Source organism: Carassius auratus, unplaced genomic scaffold, assembly GCF_003368295.1.
Source record: "Carassius auratus strain Wakin unplaced genomic scaffold, ASM336829v1 scaf_tig00035191, whole genome shotgun sequence".
NCBI lineage: Eukaryota > Metazoa > Chordata > Actinopteri > Cypriniformes > Cyprinidae > Carassius > Carassius auratus.
Genome location: NW_020526210.1, coordinates 162,164 through 181,533, shown reverse-complemented (window position 1 = coordinate 181,533; position 19,370 = coordinate 162,164). Strand labels below are relative to the sequence as shown.

The 19,370-nt window shown below is 38.0% G+C and overlaps 1 protein-coding gene across 1 annotated transcript; it reads right to left on the bottom strand.

Annotated features, from left to right (window-relative positions):
• Positions 1-2,443: 2,443 nt before the first annotated feature.
• Positions 2,444-11,870, bottom strand: LOC113081878 (E3 ubiquitin-protein ligase TRIM39-like). The gene is made up of 7 exons (XM_026253778.1): positions 11,795-11,870; positions 10,595-11,144; positions 5,883-5,978; positions 3,931-4,164; positions 3,587-3,737; positions 3,228-3,254; positions 2,444-3,124 (listed from the first exon to the last, which is right to left on the bottom strand). Exons 2-7 carry the CDS (start codon positions 11,141-11,143, stop codon positions 2,583-2,585), a joined length of 1,599 nt encoding a protein of 532 aa, XP_026109563.1. The 5' UTR covers position 11,144; positions 11,795-11,870; the 3' UTR covers positions 2,444-2,582.
• Between the last annotated feature and the right edge of the window lie 7,500 nt (positions 11,871-19,370).

Below are 19,370 nucleotides of genomic sequence, written 5' to 3'. Positions count from 1 at the left end.
ATTATTCACCCTGGTCTGAAAGCTCTCGAATATCATCGAAAATATCTTAACTTGTGTTCTGAAGATGAATGAAGGTCTTATGGGTTTGTAACGACATGAAGTTGAGTAATAAATGACAGAATTTTTATTTTTGGGTGAACTATATGTTGAACTACCTTAAGCAGTGCATATCTACCTACATAGGAGTCTTTATATACTTGATATACATTTAAGGATATCTTTAAATGATTTTACATTTAAATTTAAAGAATGTTAATTGTCAATGTCATTTCACTGTGTATTTAAAAAGTTAAACATGTCAAAATGTAATAGTTAAACAGCTAGACACAGGTCATTCAGAAATAATTTTCTTATTTATTGCAACTGTAATTCTGTGATTTTTATTTTAATTATTTATTTTGCATTTGCTGGAAACAAAAAAAATGGAAAATTCCATATTGTTTGTCATTGGTACAAATTTTTGAATGTCAGATGGCATTAAAATTATTTTTTAACCGTCTAAATAACCTGTATTCTTCATTATTTATTAATCCATGATTGCTTTGTCAAGCAAAAGTGAAATTATGAGAATAACCTAGCAAGAATAACCCAGAATCATAAAAATGCAAACCCACAAATGGTAAAAATGACTCTAACTTGGGTTTTCTAAATAACCCAGCATGCTGGGTTAAAATGTGTAAACCAGCATGATGGGTTACTTTAACCCAGCACGTGTTCTGTCCAATATTTACCCAGTGCTGGGTTGCCAATTGGGTTATTTTTAACCCAGCCATTTTTAGAGTGTTCAGTAAATATTTTAATCTGTTTTTTTCAGATATTTGACATTTTGGAAAATATTTACTTTTGAATTGATATTGTCAGATATTTCATATTTGGCCAATATTTAAGACTTCAGTCATATATCTCTTTCATTGTTTCATGTCATCAGTCTTTATGACTGAAAATACTAATGACATCAGCCTGCCCTACACAGATTTTCATCCAATCAGAATCTCTCTAAGAATGCACTTCCTCTTGTGACAGACACGCAAGAGTCATGTGACTATAAAGTCTCTAAAATGAAATAAAAACTGAAGGTGCCAATATAGTCGAATTAAAATGGTGAAATCAAGACATTGGTCTTTCTGCGTAGCGCTGTGTTTTCTAGATGTCTGTTTTTTGGACTCAAACTCCTGGAGTTTCTGCTCTTCATGTGAATGTCCATCTGTTGATGTGGACACACACTCTTCTCTCTCGTTCACATGCAGTGAGTGGATCTGTGGATCAGTGTTTGTGTTTGATGCGTGTGGAAAATCTGGACTGATTTTATTCAACCGCATCCTGAAATACAAACCTGAATCCTCCAAACTGGACTCAGTTAAAGGATTCCTCTCAGAAATCTGCTTTACATCCATTATGTTTAAAACATTAACACTTTAACTTATTTGTCTACTATTTCTTAACCACAGTTTAACAGTATAGTGCTGAACATTGTTTCTGATAAGGAGACAAACAGGGTTAATTTTTATTGCTGACAAAATTAACACTAGATTCAGGACAAGCCAAAAACACGGTTTGGAAAATGGATTCACGGTTTACTCGCTTTACATTTTGTTAATTTTAAACACAAAAAAGTTACAGTTGCAGCTTTAAATTTTAAAGTTAATTGTGGCTAATGTATATCTAATTTTAGTTCAAATGCTGGACGTCTGATAAAGAGACAAACAGAGTTTACGGCTGATCAGACTGAATAATGAAGGGAAATTTGAGAGCATTGTATTGTGAGACGCAGTATTTCATTAATACTTCCATGTTATTATTTCTGCACACAGTATGTATATTTTCAGTATGCACAGAAAAATGTGCATTTGATTAATTCATTGCTTTTCCAGTCTCTCTTTTTCTGTTGGCAGATGTTTGATATTTCAGGGCAATATTTTACTTTATCAACAATGGCAAATATTAATACATTTGTCTGTATTGTCATATAATCATCAGTCATAAACTAATAGACACAAGCTGTGTCTGAATGTATGATGAACTGTATTAATCTGTTACATTAATATTTTTTGCTTCTTTGTCATCTGAGCACAGGCGGTTCATTTCTCAGCGTCCAGAGGCTTGATGCAGTGAATGTCTTGTAAACGCTGTCCTCTGCTGGACACAAGCTCATCTTCTGTGAATATCAAATATATAATATCTGCCTCTGAATCATGATGATGAGTGCCATTCTGTGACAGAAGAGATCGATCCTGCCTCACTTACAGACTGTCCTCTGAAACCTTCAGCGCTGCTTCATTAGTCCTCTCTAACGAGGAGAAGCTTCTTCATGTCACAAACAAAACATAAATATTTAAACTGATGAAATATACCTTTTTAAAACTGTATGAAGTTGTATATTATGACAAAATTAAAATGAATACGCAAATTGTAATCTGCACACCAGGTTGAAAACATGTCAGTATTTATTGACATGGGCTTTCATTTGTGAAAATCTAAATCCTGTTTCAGGTTTTCATGGTCCAGTCTGGAGCTGAGACAACTTATATTTTTTGTGAAACATATTTAGAAACATTTCATTTGAAAGAAAAATAATAATACATTTATTTGTTAACAGGTGTGATGATCAGTGGTTTTGAGTTTTTACCTCCTTTATTAAGGCATGGGCTAAAATATGGATAGAGTTTGTCAGTGAAAGTCTGAGCAGTGAAAGAGTAGATATGAGATCTGGAGCCCACATCATAAAAAGAGACCAGACCCTCCTCATAATCCACAAACACTCCCACAGTCTCAGGTTTCTCTCTCAGAGATAAAGAGACCTCTGGATTATCACAAGCTTTATATTGATTCTCATTCCTCAGAATCACAGTCCAGAATCCATTCACTGGAGATAGTGTGTTTGTCACCTTCCTGTTAACAGATTCTCTGGCCACTCCTAAATCCCACTCAGTCTTCCCCTTCACCTGCACCTCATAATAAAATATCCCTGAACTGAATCCCTGCTTTGCCAGAACACAAACAGCATTATCAAATCTCTTTGGGTTTTCTGGGACGTCCTGCTTAATGCCTCCATGACTGACTTGTTTCCCATCATCAGACAGGATGAGATATGGATTTGCTGTATCAGGATCCAGAGTCACATCCACTAGATGAGAGATCAGACATTATCAATCAACTTCAGAACAAATGTTTTCATATATTAAAGATTATAAAATGAATTGAAGGAAATGATGTCAGTCAGACTGTACCTGCAAACTTCTGCAAACACTTCAACCCTGTAGACACAGATGACAATATAATGATTAATTATTTATTGTAATATTTCATGTTAACATTAAAGTAAATGTTGCTCATCCATCAGTTTATAAAACAATGTAAGAAATTGTGTTATTTAATCTGCAATATTCTGAATCATTATTGTGAGGTGGGAAATGTTTTTAGACTGATTAATTTTAGTCAGATTTCTGCTTATGGTTTGTGTCACTGATGTAATTCCTCTGAGATTAGTTTGTACAGGTATGTTAATACTTATGTCATATTGCTTTAGTTTAAGTTTGAATAGATCTTCACATAAGAAATATATTCACTGTATTTGATATTCACATACCAGTTTGACCAGTGTTTTTATTTATTCTCCCATCTAGAGTTTTCTCCAGCTGAATCAGAGCTCTATTCACTGAATACACATTCACATCAGAGTCAATCCTGATCTCAGTCCAGTTCTTGGTGTGTGGACGACTGCACAGAGATGAGAACATCTACAGCAGGAGACAGAAGACTATTAAAATGATCAAATGCAGGAGCTTTCTTAACTCATCTTCTAATTTTACTTTATTACAGTTTCATTCTCTTTTGCACAGTTTCTGAAGACAGCAGCTCATCAGGTTTGTCAGCAGAGCATCAGACCAATAATATTCTGCATTCTCAGTGATGAGACAGATGATGACAGACCTGAATGAGGTGCAGGTGATCATCAGTGTGTGAGATCTGCTCCAGCTCAGTGTTTCTCTTCTTCAGATCAGTGATTTCCTGCTGCAGCTCTTTAATGAGATCTTCAGCCTGTTTCTCTGCTGCTTTCTGCTGTTCCTCCATCATCTTCAGCAGCTCAGACTGACATCTCTCAATGGAGCGGATCAGATCAGTGAAGAGCTTAACACTGGACGATTTCTCTTTCTCTGTGTTTCTCTGATCGATGAGATCAATTAGAAGTTAGTTTCACTCAGATGTACATCACAATAGAGAAGAAAAGACAATCACAACTTCTGTTTCATGCCACCAGCTGAGAAAACAGTGCTGTAAAATACAACTTTTATTTAATAGACTTCTATAATGTTCTTAAAGTTGTCTATTTTCACAGACTAATTTTGTACTGAATATACAAAAAAATATTGTTTATTACTTCTTAAAATAATCTAGTGTACTCAACTGTGCTGTTTTGGGACACCATAGTTATAAACTAAAATGTGCTTTTTGACATATTTTCTTTGAAAAAAAAAAATATATAAAGAAAAAATATATATACATAGTTATCAGTACAACTGAAACCAACTTTCATACACTTTTAAATATTCTCATCATGCATAATAAATAACATGTATTAATTGTTTAAAATATAAGAATAATCTATAATGCATATAGACAAAATGTATTCATAATTTACTGCCATTTTTATAGATTAAATAATTCATTTCAAATTTATTGTAATTATGTTAACATTCCCTTTATATGATACTTAAATACAACCAAGTACATTATTACTATGTCATTATTAGCACTTTATGTACTTTTTGCTAAAAGTATAATATCTTGTTAAACTATGAATTTTGGTCCACATTTAAACACATTCTAATATTACATCTATTGTGTGTTCACTTCATGAAGCTGTTGTTTTCCATCATTAATAAAATATTACTTGAAAGTTAGAAATAATACATTACTGCAAATGTAATTCATGTAAATGTAATCCCCCATAGATTAAAAGGATAATTAATACACAAGTACAACCTAACTTTAAGTAAAACACTTCTACTGTATTTTTCATGAAAATCCAAACAGAACTTAGTGATAGCTAATATATAAAAATCCATTAAAATTTGATGTAAAGTGATTGTAGCACACTTTTAAGCAATGCAATTATAAAAAACTTCTTGTACTACACTTAAAATCAATTTAAGTGTTTGTGCTAATTAGTTTATCAATTTACTTTAAGTGTACTTAAGTAACTAAGTTGAGAAAATGTACTTATAACTATTACATTACCAGTATATTTAGAATAAAATCAATTTAAACTTAGGAACTATTTAAATCATTTTTAAATCACTCATAACATACTAATTAAAGCCCTCTGTATATTTTTGAGGTAAAAATAAGTTTAAATATCAGTGGTATTTAGTATACTTTTGCAATTGTATTATTTATTTAGCACAAAAAATAAGAATGTACTACAAATGCACTTATTGGTATTTAAGTATTTTTTTAGTGCATTCAGGTATGCTTTGTTTTTGCCTGGGCCAACTTTAAGGAGAGAGGTCACTCAAAAATCAAATTTCTCATCTGCTGGTCTCATGTTTACGGTGGCCAAGAGAGCTAAACTTCAGAAAACACGTGCAAATAGAAAAAGCACCATCAAAACAAGAAAACATCTTCATCAGTTTGACAGCAAGGTGCTGCAAATGCTCACAACACAACTAAATTTTTATTTTTTTATTTGCAGCATGTTTCTGTGTGTTGTCAAATTGATGAAGTTGTTTTCTTAGTTTGCAGGTGTTTTTTTCTATTTGCAGTGCGTTGAGCTCTCTCGGCCATCAAACATTTTTCTTTGAAAAAAAAAATTAATTCCGCACCATCATCTTGAATTAAATATTATGGAGCTTAACATTAATTTTCATAATTTGATCACAAACCTTTCTCTCCTCTGCTGAGAGCTGGATCTCCTGAATCTTCTTCATTCTGGTCTGGATCATCTGCTGCACGTCTGTCTGTGTCTGAAGCAGCTGATTCTACACACAGCGAAAAACACACTGTTATCTCTGAATTTACTTTTCCTTCTTCTGACAGTTTTCAGGGTAAAGCCACGGTCACACTAGACTTTGAGCATGTGACATTTCTTTAGAAGTTTCAATGGTTGTTATGTCATCACACTCTGCAGCATCTTCTTAAAAACTTTCACTACACTACAAATTCCCAAAAATTATTAAAAAAATAACACACAACTGATAACATAATCAGCTTCCAAAAATCAAGTATTCGTAATTAGAGTATATTATATTTTATAATGTTCATACAGTGCCTTACGAAAGCATTCAAACCCCTTCATTTTTTTTCACATTTTATTTTATGTTGCAGCCTTGTTAACTGCTTTAAATTACTTTTTTTTTCCACATCAATCTACACATCATACACCATAATGACGAAGCAAAAACATAATTGTTACAGCTTTGTAAATTTATTAAAAATAAAATATCTAAAATAATTAAATAGTCAATATATGCCTCCTTGTGATGGCCACGATCGTTGTGTCTCCTGTCTGGGCTTTCAGCATTCTGAGACTGCATTCGTTGATGACTCATGTTCTCATTGCGGAGACATGACCATCTCGCCATTAAGATTGAGACTTGATTACCTTAAAAGGTATAGCGTCTCCTCTGCCACACCCCGTTCTAGCTCCTCTTCTTGTAAGAGGTCTACTTCGGCTGGTGGCCAGGGTGATCTGAGGGTTACCGTATGGGCTTCCCTGACAAGCCAGCCTCCTTGGACCACACCCCCCTCACATACGCTGCAGCTGTTTGAGTTTCAGGATGAGTTTTCTGGACCCTCTTAGGTTCATGACATCTCATTCGGGGCTCAGGAGGAAGACCAGATGTCAATCGCCGCATCACAATGGCCTTGTGACAAGGCAGGCCTGAGTCCTTGAGAGATGGGGATTCGGCTGAGTTGCCTCCCTCGGGAGTGCCAGTGTTGTCCGAGTCGGATCCTCGAGGCTGGACGATTGGTTCCTGGGGCCTGCTCGTGTTGAGTGCTAGCACCCCCCACTGGTTCCTTTGTTCCTGGAGGTGCATCAGGAAGTGACCAGTTCATGGAAGGTGCCTTTAACTGCCCGAAATCGTTCTGGTGCTTCCTTCACTGCCCTCGATGGCAGAGCGGCCAAGGGGTATGCCGGGATTCCCCCAGTGGAACGTTCTGTTGCAATGCAATTGTGTCCTCAGAGCACCTCTGTTACCTCAAAGAGCTGCACTGGGGCAGTGCTGACCCAGGGGTTTTGCAGAAGGCGCACACTGCTACTGACCTCACTTTCTGGGTGACCAAGGTTACTGCGTGCTCCTTGGGTCAGGTGATGTCCTCTCAGGAGTGCCACATATGGCTAAACCTGGCAGACCTGACTGGACTCATTTCCTCTACTCCCCAATCTCCCAGGCTGGACTCTTCGGCGATGCAGTGGAGAATTTTGCCCAGCAGTTCTCTGCTGCCCAGAAGCAGTCTCAGGAAACGAGGTGTCCTTATCCTCAACTACCTTGACGACTGGCTGATTCTAGCTCACTTTCAAGTGTGGTTGTGTGAGCACAGCGATCTGGTGCTCAAACACCTCGCCCGTCTGGGTCTTCGGGTCAACTGGGAAAAGAGCAAAATCTCCCCTGTGCAGAGGATCTATTTTCTTTGTATGGAAATAGACTTGCACAGCTTATGAACAAGTGTGCATAGTCACCGCTGAATTGCCTGAGTCAATTTGAGGGCAAGAGAGCAGTTACACTGAAACTGTTTCAGAGGCTCCTGGAACATATGGCATTCACAGCGGCAGTCATACCACTTGGGTTGCTTCATATAAGACCGCTTCAGCACTGACTACATGAACGAGGACTGAGATGGGCAACAGGGCACTCTCAGAGTGACCGTCTCTCCGGACTGTCTCCGAACCTTCACCCCATGGTTGGACCTCTTGTTTCTATGGGCTGGCGTTCTCCTAGAACCAGTGTCCAGACATGATGTTTTGTCAATAGATGCCTCTGCCATGGGTTGAGGTTTCTTGTGCAAGGGGCATGCTGCATCATGTTCCTGGACAGGACCTCGACTTCAGTGGGATGTCAATTGCGTCGAGTTGCTAGCAGTACGGCTTGCTCTGCACTGCTTCAGAGCCCTGCTGGAGTACAATCACGTTCTGGTTTGTACGGACAACACTGCGACCATAGCATACATCAACTATCAGGTCAGTCTACGCTCCCATCGCATGTTGCAACTTGCTCGCCATCTCCTCTTGTGGAGGCAGAAGCATCTGAGATCACTTTGTGCCATTCACATCCTGGGCAGGCTCAATCGTGCAGCAAACAAGCTTTCACATCAGCAGTCTAGCCCTGGGGAATGGAGACTCCACCCCCAGTTGGTTCAGCTGATTTGGGAACATCTCAGAGATGCTCAGGTAGACCCGTTTGCCTCTCCAGACAATTTCCACTGCCAGTTGTTTTACTACCTGACCGGGGATAACCTTGGCACGGACACTCTGGCATACAACTGGCCACTGGGCCTCTGCAATTATGCATTTCCCACAGTGAGCCTTCTTGCATAGATGCCATGCAAGATCAGGGAGGACGAGGAGCAGGTCCTCATGGTTGCGCCTTTTTGGCCCAGCCGACCTGGTTCCCGGAGCTTGTACTCCTCGTGGCAGCCCCTCCCTGGCCAATTCCTCTGAGGAATTCCTCCTTCTTTCTCAGTGATGGTGCACTCCCTGGCACCCACATCCCGATCTTTGGAACCTACATATGTGGGTTCTGGATGGGTCATGGAAGGTTTAGGTGTCTTGCCACCTCAGGTGGTAGCTACCATCACTTCGGCTAGAGCCTTGTCTACCAGACACACCTATGCTTTGAAGTGGAACCTCTTCATCACTTGGTGTTCTTCACATCATGAAGACCCCTGGAGATGCCCGATCGGTTCAGTGGTTTCCTTCCTTCAGGAAGGGTTGGAACGAAGGTCCACCATGAAGGTCTATGTGGCCCTGTTTATGGTAAGTCTCTTGGAAACCATGATCTTGTCATCAGGTTCCCGAGAGGGGCCAGGATGCTCAATCCACCTTGCCCTCATCAAGTTCCCTCTTGGGACCTTGCAGTGGTTCTATCTGCTCTGCAGAGGGCTCCCTTCGAAGCCTTACTCAGTAAAGCTAAAGTTTTTATCATTGAAAACTGCACTCCTGATGGCTTTGACTTCAGTTAAGAGGGTCAGGGACCTGCAGGCATTCTCAGTTGACGAATCATGCCTGTAGAGCTGCAGGCTGGGAAACACCTAACACATTTGTGAGATTTTATAATATCCATGTAGAGCCCATGTCCTCCCGGGTACTCGCCCCTTTAGGCCAGTAAGGACCTGCTCGGTGTCAATCTGCTTGCTGCACCATTCCACTCCACGGACTGGATGTGTGCGCTATTCCCCTCAGGTGAGTTCCTCAGTTCAGAACCCTGGTTCCTCCAGCACTGTTGATGTCCAGCACTTGTGTGCATGCCCTATCGGTCAGCCCCAGTGTTGGACTAGGTGCCTCCATGTGCTGTGATTCCCCTTTTTTCCTGGGCAATCAAACGTGTGTATTTCCACAGTAAGTCTTTTGGTGGCGTGTGTCTTTCCCTTGGCAAGCACCTTGCCAGCTCTGTCATTGAAACTTCCACCCTGAGGGAAGATTCATGTGTACCTCACGGTTGATACCTGCCTTGAAAGTCCTCCAATGAGCAGGCAGCCTGATAGCATATGTCCAGCTGGAATATGCTACCCAGTGCATTCTGTGTCAGGTATAGGCCCTCACTCGTGCTGGCCTCATGACAGGGTGCTCTCACTCACACGGGTCACTGGAATACAGCCATGTGGCGTTTTGTAAGGGACCCCATTCATCAGTCTCTTTCTTTGCCATAATACTGTTCCGCTGAACTGCCGGGTCACTGGGCTTGGCTCCTCAGCGAAGACTTGAATGCGAGTTGCTTGTGCTGCTCCTTATTTACCCACACTGCGGGCGGAGCACTTGCGATACCCACACTTGCGTTGCAAATTCCGCAGACCAAGGTACACTGTGTACCATTGGCTCATTTTGTTACCACTCTAAGGTGATTGGGCTCTCGGGGGAGACCCCATTCGTCAGTTTCTTTCTGACGTAACATCTCCGTTTCCTCATTCAGGTAATGAGGGGTAAAAATGTAACCTAGACGTTACATTACTAATCAGTAATCTGTAATCAGTAACTGTCTACAGTTTGTAATCCACCCAGCCCTGCACATAACAAATAATAATGAATCCAAAATTTAAAACTTACAATTTACTCCACTTTTCTGCAGAACTGCAGTTTTAAACGTATGTTCTTTTAATTGATCTACAAAGTTATGTCTTGACATATCGATCTTCTGTTGGCCACACGGTTTCACGTTATGCTAATTCACAGGTCAGAGTTCACCAAACTTCAATTTAGGAATGCAGTGAAGTGGAAAACAACTTCACTGGAGCTTGTGTTTCTGCTCTACCACTCTACCAATGAAACAAAAGTGTAGACGGACCTTTAACAAAAAAAGGGAGTTCTTCAACATGTCCACACAGAGAAAAGCAAACTGTATTTCATGGGTGTTTAAAGTGTTTTGTTAGTGACTCTTGCCTTCTTCTGCTGACTCTCCTCCTCTATAGGAACAGTGTTGTGAGTCCTGTGGTCTCCTTCAGTGCAGGACAGACACACACTCGTCTGATCATCTCTGCAGAACAGATCCAGAGGTCTCTCATGTTTCTGGCATATATAATCCTCCAGATTTTCCACAGCGTTGATCAGTTTGTGTTTCTTTAGACGTGGGACTCTGTGATGGGGCTCCAGATGAGTCTCACAGTAAGAGCTTTGACATGTCAGGCAGGACTTCACGGCTTTCTGCTTTCTTCCATCACAGATGTCACAAAACACCTCGGATGCTAGATTGAGCTTCTCCTGAAAGTGCTGCACAACCTCTCTGAGTGTTGTATTAATCTTGAGATCAGGTCTTCTGCTGAATGTTTCTTTACAGAGTGGACAGAAGCAGATCTGTGTGTTTGTCCAGCTCTTGTTCAGGCAGGTTCTGCAGAAGTTGTGTCCACATGGAGTGGTGACTGGATCAGTGAACACATCCAGACAGATGGAGCACTGGAGCTCCTCATTTAGTGGACCACTGGAGGATGCCATGCTGAAAAGATAATATCAGTATATCATCTACATTGCTGAAAAGAGCAGTTTTGATCATTTTAGTTTGTGTATGGATGTTATATTTTAAAAACAAATCCAACTAAAAACATAAGAAAATGTAAAATTGTAATTTGTGTTTATATTAAGTCAAAGCAGCCATAGAGCAATATGTGACAGAAGTTTCTGACTGGAATTTAGGACAGAGTTGAGGAATGTAAATCTCACAGATCCTAAGCTCCGCCCCTGATTTCCTTTTACTGCTGTTCAGGCATTTCAGGTCTGGTGACTCTGTTGCACTGCAGTGTGATGTTATTGGGCAATAGAACAAGGAACTAAATAACGAAACTAAATAAATACAGTTTTACAACAATATTTTAGAATCACGAAAAGGTATTTTTATATGAAAGAGGTGGAAGTGTATATTGCAAGCATACAACTTACTAAAAAACTGTTTAATGGAGTTATGATTTTCACTGGACTTTGTTCATTCTGTCTTCAGTTCAAGTACTTCCTTATTCTGCCTTCTCTAAACTGACAGCACACTTCAAACTTTGACTTACAGCCAATGAAATTATATTCTGTTACAAACATTATGATACTGCTTCATTATATTTAACTACCGAATGAGCTCTTTACATTTCCATCACTTACCTGTGAGTGAATAGCAGATCTGATCGTTAATTTTCAAGCTTTCGAATAGGAGAGTTGTTGTTTGACGAAGCTTTCAGTTCATCTGTTAAGTTTCACTTTCACTGAAGTCTTTTTACTCAGTTACAGTGATGTCATAATGTAGCTCCGTCCATGATCATAAATATAAAACAGTGTCTAATTCATTCCTGCTGCTTGTGTAACAGTGCAAAGTGCTATGGGAGTTTAGTGTACTAATCAGAAAGAAGTGAACGGAATGAAGTGAACAAATTTGGACGGTGACTGTGCGTGAGAAACATCATCATATGTACTTTTATATTACATGTACCTTATTTTAGAAAAAAAATATTAATAGCAATAACCAGGGCCACTTTAAGATATCCAGATGCCTCAGTGTTACGGTAGGCCCCCCTCCCTAGATTTTTTTTTCTTCTGCTTACAGACTTATCAGGTCCCTTGAGTTGATCAAGCATGAGTTGAAAGTGTCCTTCTATTCTATTCTGGGAAAACTGTGTCCAGTGTCGTCCTCCTCAGGATGTTTGTCTGTCACCTTCAGGTGGAAGGTGTGACTTGTAGGGTTTGTCAGATCTCCATAGGTGAAGGAATAATTTCACTGATGATGCTCCTGTGTGTGCACGACATCTAAACAACTTCTGAATGACCATGCAATAACACTGATGACTGTAGAGATGTTGTGGGATGAGAAAAGGGTTATAAAAAAACAAACAAACGAACAACACACACACACACACACAAAAAACACAAAGGAACAATCATGTTTAAAGTCTGAGTGGTAAATAAGTTCTCCATTATTCAGAGTCAACTATTCAGTAAACTGTTCTCATTTGATAGCCAAATTGTTAGACCAAAAAGTATTTGGTCTTGATGAATGAAACGGAAGTATCAAAATCAATATTACTGTTATATTTAGCACTAGTGTGCATAATTCAAATATGTAACATTAAACTAGGGCTGGGACTCGATTAAAAAAATTAATCTAATTAATTAGAGGCTTTGTAAATAATTAATCGAAATGAATCGCATTTTAATCGCAGATAAATATTTGACCTGAGAACAGTGAGAAGTATTTTTTTTTTCACATGGATTTATAGTATACCATTGAATAATGACTGAATACATAAGCTTAAGCAACAAAATATTGTTTATTTTTGTTCAACCAAGTCTAGCAGACCAGTGCAATTTTTGCCATGAAGTGTAGCAATAGCATATTTAGAAACAATTTAGAAATAGTACATTTCAGAAATTCAGGAAGCTTATAGGTGCTGGAACCTTCTGTAAAGTGTTTTTTTAAGTAAAACACAATACTGTCAATTACATTCAGAACATTGGAAACCATTACTATTAGAAAACATCTCTCTGTTGCTTCAGAGGCCACACCATACTAATTCCAGCTCTCAATAACCTTGGCCAAAACAATAAAGAGTTCAACATAAACTGTTGCACCAACAAAATAATACATAGTTCAACATAAAGTGTAAAGTCCACGCTAGCTGCTATATGTTTTGCGTTGAGGTGATACTTGAGGTTCGATCATGTGCTGCGGTGATATGCGAACGCTAGTTGGTGCTTCAGTATAATCGGTCTGCCGAAACAAATCCAGTGAGAAACGTTCCGCGGTGCAAAAATAAATTATTAAAAATGCGGGAATTTTTTTTTCTGTAATTAATTAATCTTAGTTAACGCGTTATTTTTTGTGTAATTAATTAACCTCAATTCGCGTTAAAGTCCCGGCCCTAAATTAAACATAAAAATACACAAATGAATAATAAACATTATTGTTATAAAACAATATTGTTTTAATTATATAAAAAAAGCATTAATGCAGATCTAAGGTTTCAGCTAGGTCAAACAGAGAATGAAATGAAAAGAAAGAGAGATTTAAAATCTGTAGTTCAGCTATTTCAGTCATCCTCTGTGCTTCTGATGTGCAGACCAGTCACACTTGATAATGTAAGTTTGATTGGAAATGATCAGATATTCTTTATTTTGATTTGATTAAGTCTGAATGCTCATTAGACATATGTTGTAAACTAGTGTTCCCCCACAATGTTGATGATTGGGCATGATAAATTTTTGGCTTAAGAGACCAGTTGCGTTGATGAATATAGGTCTCATTTTACAATTTGTAAAGATAATTTTGAATTAATTGATGTGAGACTGTAGCCATGCAAGTTCTATTCACATTACAATGTTTACATACAGTTAGTCCATAAAACTGTTTGCCGTAATTAAAATAAAATTATAAAAAATAATTTATTTTGACCTATATGTAAGTCAATAATGCGTTATAGATTTGAATGATGTAAGTACATTAGACCTGGGTGTCCTAATGTTCAATACCATGTAAGTATATTGTGCAGTTGTAATAATGAGTGTGTTCTGTATGTTTGTGTGAATATTTGTGTAAAGGAGATGAGTGATGTCTAGCCTAATGTAATCTGTGTTGTATAATTTAGTTCCAGTGCTACACTGCGAGGTCATGTAATTACTTGTGCAGTGCTATGTGAATGACCCCTTGTATCTTCACACCCATCTCCTTGTTGTGTGTGCAAGTGTAGTGTAGGTGGGACCAGACGTCCCTGTGGAGTTTGTCCCCCAGAGATGACAGCAATCAGTCTGAAACTGAAACAGACAGAGAGAAAACAGTTAATCTTGAGCCTTTTCATGAATTGCTTGATGAACGGTGGATCTTGAAAGCAAATTTGTTTAGTTTACATAGACATTTATCATTGTCATGATCATTTTTTGTAAACAAAAGGCCAAAATAATCTGAGTGTTGTTGACTGAGTGGATGAATGTATCCAGGGTTTCTACGTGTGTTTGAGCTCAGCATGTGAGCACATCTTAGAGAGTCAGTCTGAGCCTTTATGGAGAAACCTCTGCTTCTTGTGGCACCTTCTCTAGGACAATACTGTAGTCTGACTCAACTTAATGAATCCTCGCACCTTCAGCAGTGCGGTTATCTGGACAGACTTCAGGTAAAGGTTTTATCCTTGCTTACACACTGATTTGTGTGGGACATCTGAAAAGCATCTTAGTGTCCATTCAATGACTGAATTCTGTTCAACTTAATGTTATCACCCATGGAGTGAGATAGAAAATCCTAAGTTAACATAAGAACAATGAAACAAAAGAGAAACCTGATGAATTCATGTCAGCAACTGCTAGTGGTACATGTGGTGTTAACTGTCTTTTAAGTTACATATGGTTGAGTGATCCCATGTAAGCATTTATTTGAGACCAGACGCCTTCCTCCAAAGAACTACAGTGGTCAACCTGAGACAGAAACAAATACAGAGAGAAGCACAGTTAATTTTGAACTTTTCATCAGTTTCATGTTCAGGCATGTGTAATTATTTGAACTACATTCATCCTCATGTATTGTCGTTTTAACTCCAGATGTCAGATGAAACTGAGTTCTGTTGGTCAGATCTGAATTACTTCTACTGTTTCAGTACAATCTTGAGTGTGTAACACCTGTAACAGTCTGCTGTGTCATGAACATTAACAGTTCTGCTGGGGACATTTTCTAGATGAATTGGTGTTTTTATCACCCATGTCATCATGAACTGCATTGGACCTGTGTCCATGGCTTTAGTTGCAGCTGCTCTCATTACAGTCAGATCTGTGGGCAGAAATGTGTTCACCTGTTTCAGCTTTGTCTGTTTGACAATTTTTGTTTTATGGTGTTGTTCACACATGCAGATCTCTGTGGAACATAAAGACTTCTGGTATTTTTGGTCTGATCTTTAGTTTTTTACACCTCCCTTTCTTTGTTTTTTCAAGTGATTTTAAAAGATCAAATTGTGTTGTGTGGCTTCATTAAACCGTGTTTTTGTGTAAATACAGTCATGTTTCAAACAAAGGAAAGTAGGTTTTACAGATGTGATGTTACAGATGAAGTTGTTAGTTGGTGCTTCTCAGTGAAGGATGAATTGGTTCACTATTTCTTGTGCCACACTGTTGAAATGAAAACACACCTCCTCACTTTTGGGCACTGGGTAGCAGACCAATGGAATTTAACTGTAAGGTTTAGCAAATCACATTTCTCCATGTAATGCCATGCTTGGCGATTATAATATAATGTACATTATAATTTGATTTATAATATAGTTATATTAAAATAGCATATATTATAATTGTATGTATAAAGACTATTCCTTCTTAAAGCCAATGAGAGAATCTGAAGTTGTCAACATCCAGTGACTGCAAGCACTTTTTGAGTACATGGTCAAATCACAACTCAGGAATTTTACATCTACAATAATGTCTAAGTTGTCACAAATTGCGTTCTCATATCAGTTTATTTGAATATGAAAAGATGTTGAGGAGCCGGGCAAGCTCAGGGCTGATTCAATGCACAATCACTGTTTTTAGGTCTCAAAGGTTTGTTTAATATCGTCTGTTTAAAGACTATATGAAGGTCCAGTAGCCATTTGCTTGATATAAGGTGTGACTCTGTTAAGCACCAGACAATAATTTGGATGCTGGTTTTCCAATTTATGTTTATTTATTTATTTTTTCTCTTGTTGCTTTGGCAAACAAAGAAATATTTATGTTTCAGAACAGGGCATTTCATTCCTCGTCAAGGTTGCTGCTATCACGTCCCTGCTGAATGATTTCATTCCCATCGGCTCCGGTCTAGCAGTATGAGTATCTAGACTTCTTCTACAAATGTGTGTTCATTGGATGCGTCTGTCCTTTAATATTTCTAAAAGGCATATAAGAATTGACTTACCACAGCAGCTGGTGAAAGAGAAGGAGAAGATCAAAACTCTTGTTCAGTGAAAATCCATATTGAGCTAAAAACACAACACACACTTGTTTAGGAGATCACGACACCGGTCACCACTTGAACCAACGAAGGTATCCAGTGATGGCTGAAGGTTTCTTGTGTGTTCGGTCTTTTCAGTGCACAAAGTAATTCAATTTCAATTCAATTGTAATCTTATAATTTTATTATGAGTTAGATTAGAGTTAGAATGCAAATTATTATTGATCATCTATAGAGTAATTTATCTAAACATCTGATTATTCTATTCATTAGGGGAAGTCATGGCTAGATAGTCGGGTTAGAGAGTCTCGTATGGTTAGAGAGTGGGAGTTGTAATCCAAAGGTTTCAGAGTTTGAGTCTCGGGCTGTGGAGTGAATGTACAGTGCTCTCCTATACCTTCAATACCACGACTGAGATGCCATTTAGCAAGAAACTGAACACCCAACTGCTCCTCGGCCGCCGTGGTATAAATGGCTGCCCACTGCTCCGTGTGTGTGTTCACTGCTGTGTGTGTGTTCACTGTGTGTGTGTTCACAGTGTGTGTGTGTGTGTGTTAAATGCAGAGCACGAATTCCGAGTATGGGTCACAATACTTGGCTGTATGCCACGTCACTTTCACCTCATTTATTCACTTTTTAATATTATTGTAACACACTCATTCATTTGGGCGCTCATGATATCGCTTCAGCTGTTAGCGTATCAAATGGTCACATTCTCTTCAGTCTTGGTTATTAGGAAAAGGTAATTGACTAATACTTTAGACGGACACATGCGTGCTCATTCTAAAAGTACTTTTAATTACCCCCCATAGATTTGTACACACTTGAATAAAGTAACATTATTTCTAGTCAGAGCTTATGACCACTACTATTGATATAAGCCGACCAACATTACTTTCCCTGATAGTAGTTTTGGTTTGGTCATGCCATGGTTTCCCATGTACACTTAGCTAGAGTAATATTACAATAAACAGAGGTTAGGCTCACCCTATTTAGGTTGGTCGAACAACATCCAGTTGACCTAAACAGTAATTCCCTATAAGCCCTTACAATCGAAGTACACTTGATCTAATACCAAGTGTTAGCCGGATCTCTAAAGATACAGTTGTTGTTCCCTCTGCTCCATCTCAACTGAACTTTAGTCTGTTACTAGAGTCAATAATTACAGAGTAGAACAGAATAAAATCCAATGTTTAGATAAATTACTCTATGAGTGATCAATAATAATTGGAATTCTAACTCAGATTACAAAATAATGGAGTCAGATTACAACTGAACTTAAATTGAATAACTTTGCACGCTGAAAAGACCAAACACGCAAGAAACCTTCAGCCATCACTGGAGACCTTCCTTGGGTAAAGTGTGTGGAGCTTACAACAATATATCGTCATGTTGGTTGTTGATTAATGGGTAGACATTTACTATTACAGGCCTTTATATATCTTATATCTTTATATAATCTGTATTAGCACATATTTAATACATTGGGCAACTTTTTAAATGTATGTATGTATTTATTTATTTAGATATTGGCAGATATTTAATGCATCAGTAAATATTTAAATCTGTATTTGCAGATATTTGACATTTTGGAAAATATTTACTTTTGAATTGATATTGTCAGATATTTCATATTTGGCCAATATTTAAGACTTCAGTCATATGTCTCATTTCATTTCATTGTTTCATTTTCATCAGTCTTTATGACTGAAAACACTTATGACATCATCCTGCGCTTCACAGATTTTCATCCAATCAGAATCTCTCTAAGAATGTACTTCCTCTTGTGACAGACACGCAGAGCAATTAGCATATTCTGAGTCATGTGACTATAAAGTCTCATTAAATAAAAACTGAAGGTGTCAATATAGACGAATTAAAATGGTGAAATCAAGACATTGGTCTTTCTGCGGAGTGCTGTGTTTTCTAGATGTCTGTTTTTTAGACTCAAACTCCTGGAGTTTCTGCTCTTCATGTGAAAGTCCATCTGTTGATGTGGACACACACTCTTCTCTCTCGTTCACATGCAGTGAGTGGATCCATGGATCAGTGTTTGTGTTCGATGTGTGTGGAAAATCTGGACTGATTTTATACAACCGCATCCTGAAATACAAACCTGAATCCTCCAAACTGGACTCAGTTAAAGGTTTCCTCTCAGAAATCTGCTTTACATACATTATGTTTAAAACATTAACACTTTAATTTATTTGTCTACTATTTCTTAACCACAGTTTAACAGTATAGTGCTGAACATTGTTTCTGATAAGGAGACAAACAGGGTTAATTTTTATTGCTGACAAAATTAACACTAGATTCAGGACAAGCCAAAAACACGGTTTGGAAAATCGATTCACGGTTTACTCGCTTTACATTTTGTTAATTTTAAACACAAAAAAGTTACGGACTGCAGCTTTAAATTTTAAAGTTAAATGTGGCTAATGTACATCTAATTTTAATTCAAACCCTGGATGTCTGATAATGAGACAAACAGAGTTTACGGCTGATCAGACTGAAAAAAGAAGGTAAATTTGAGAGCATTGTATTGTGAGACGCAGTATTTCATTAATACTTCCATGTTATTATTTCTGCACACAGTATGTATATTTTCAGTATGCACAGAAAAATGTGCATTTAATTAATTCATTGCTTTTCCAGTCTCTCTTTTTCTGTTGGCAGATGTTTGATATTTCAGGGCAATATTTTACTTTATCAACAATGGCAAGTATTAATTCATTAATAAGTTTGTATTCTCATATAATCATCAGTCATAAACTAATAGACACA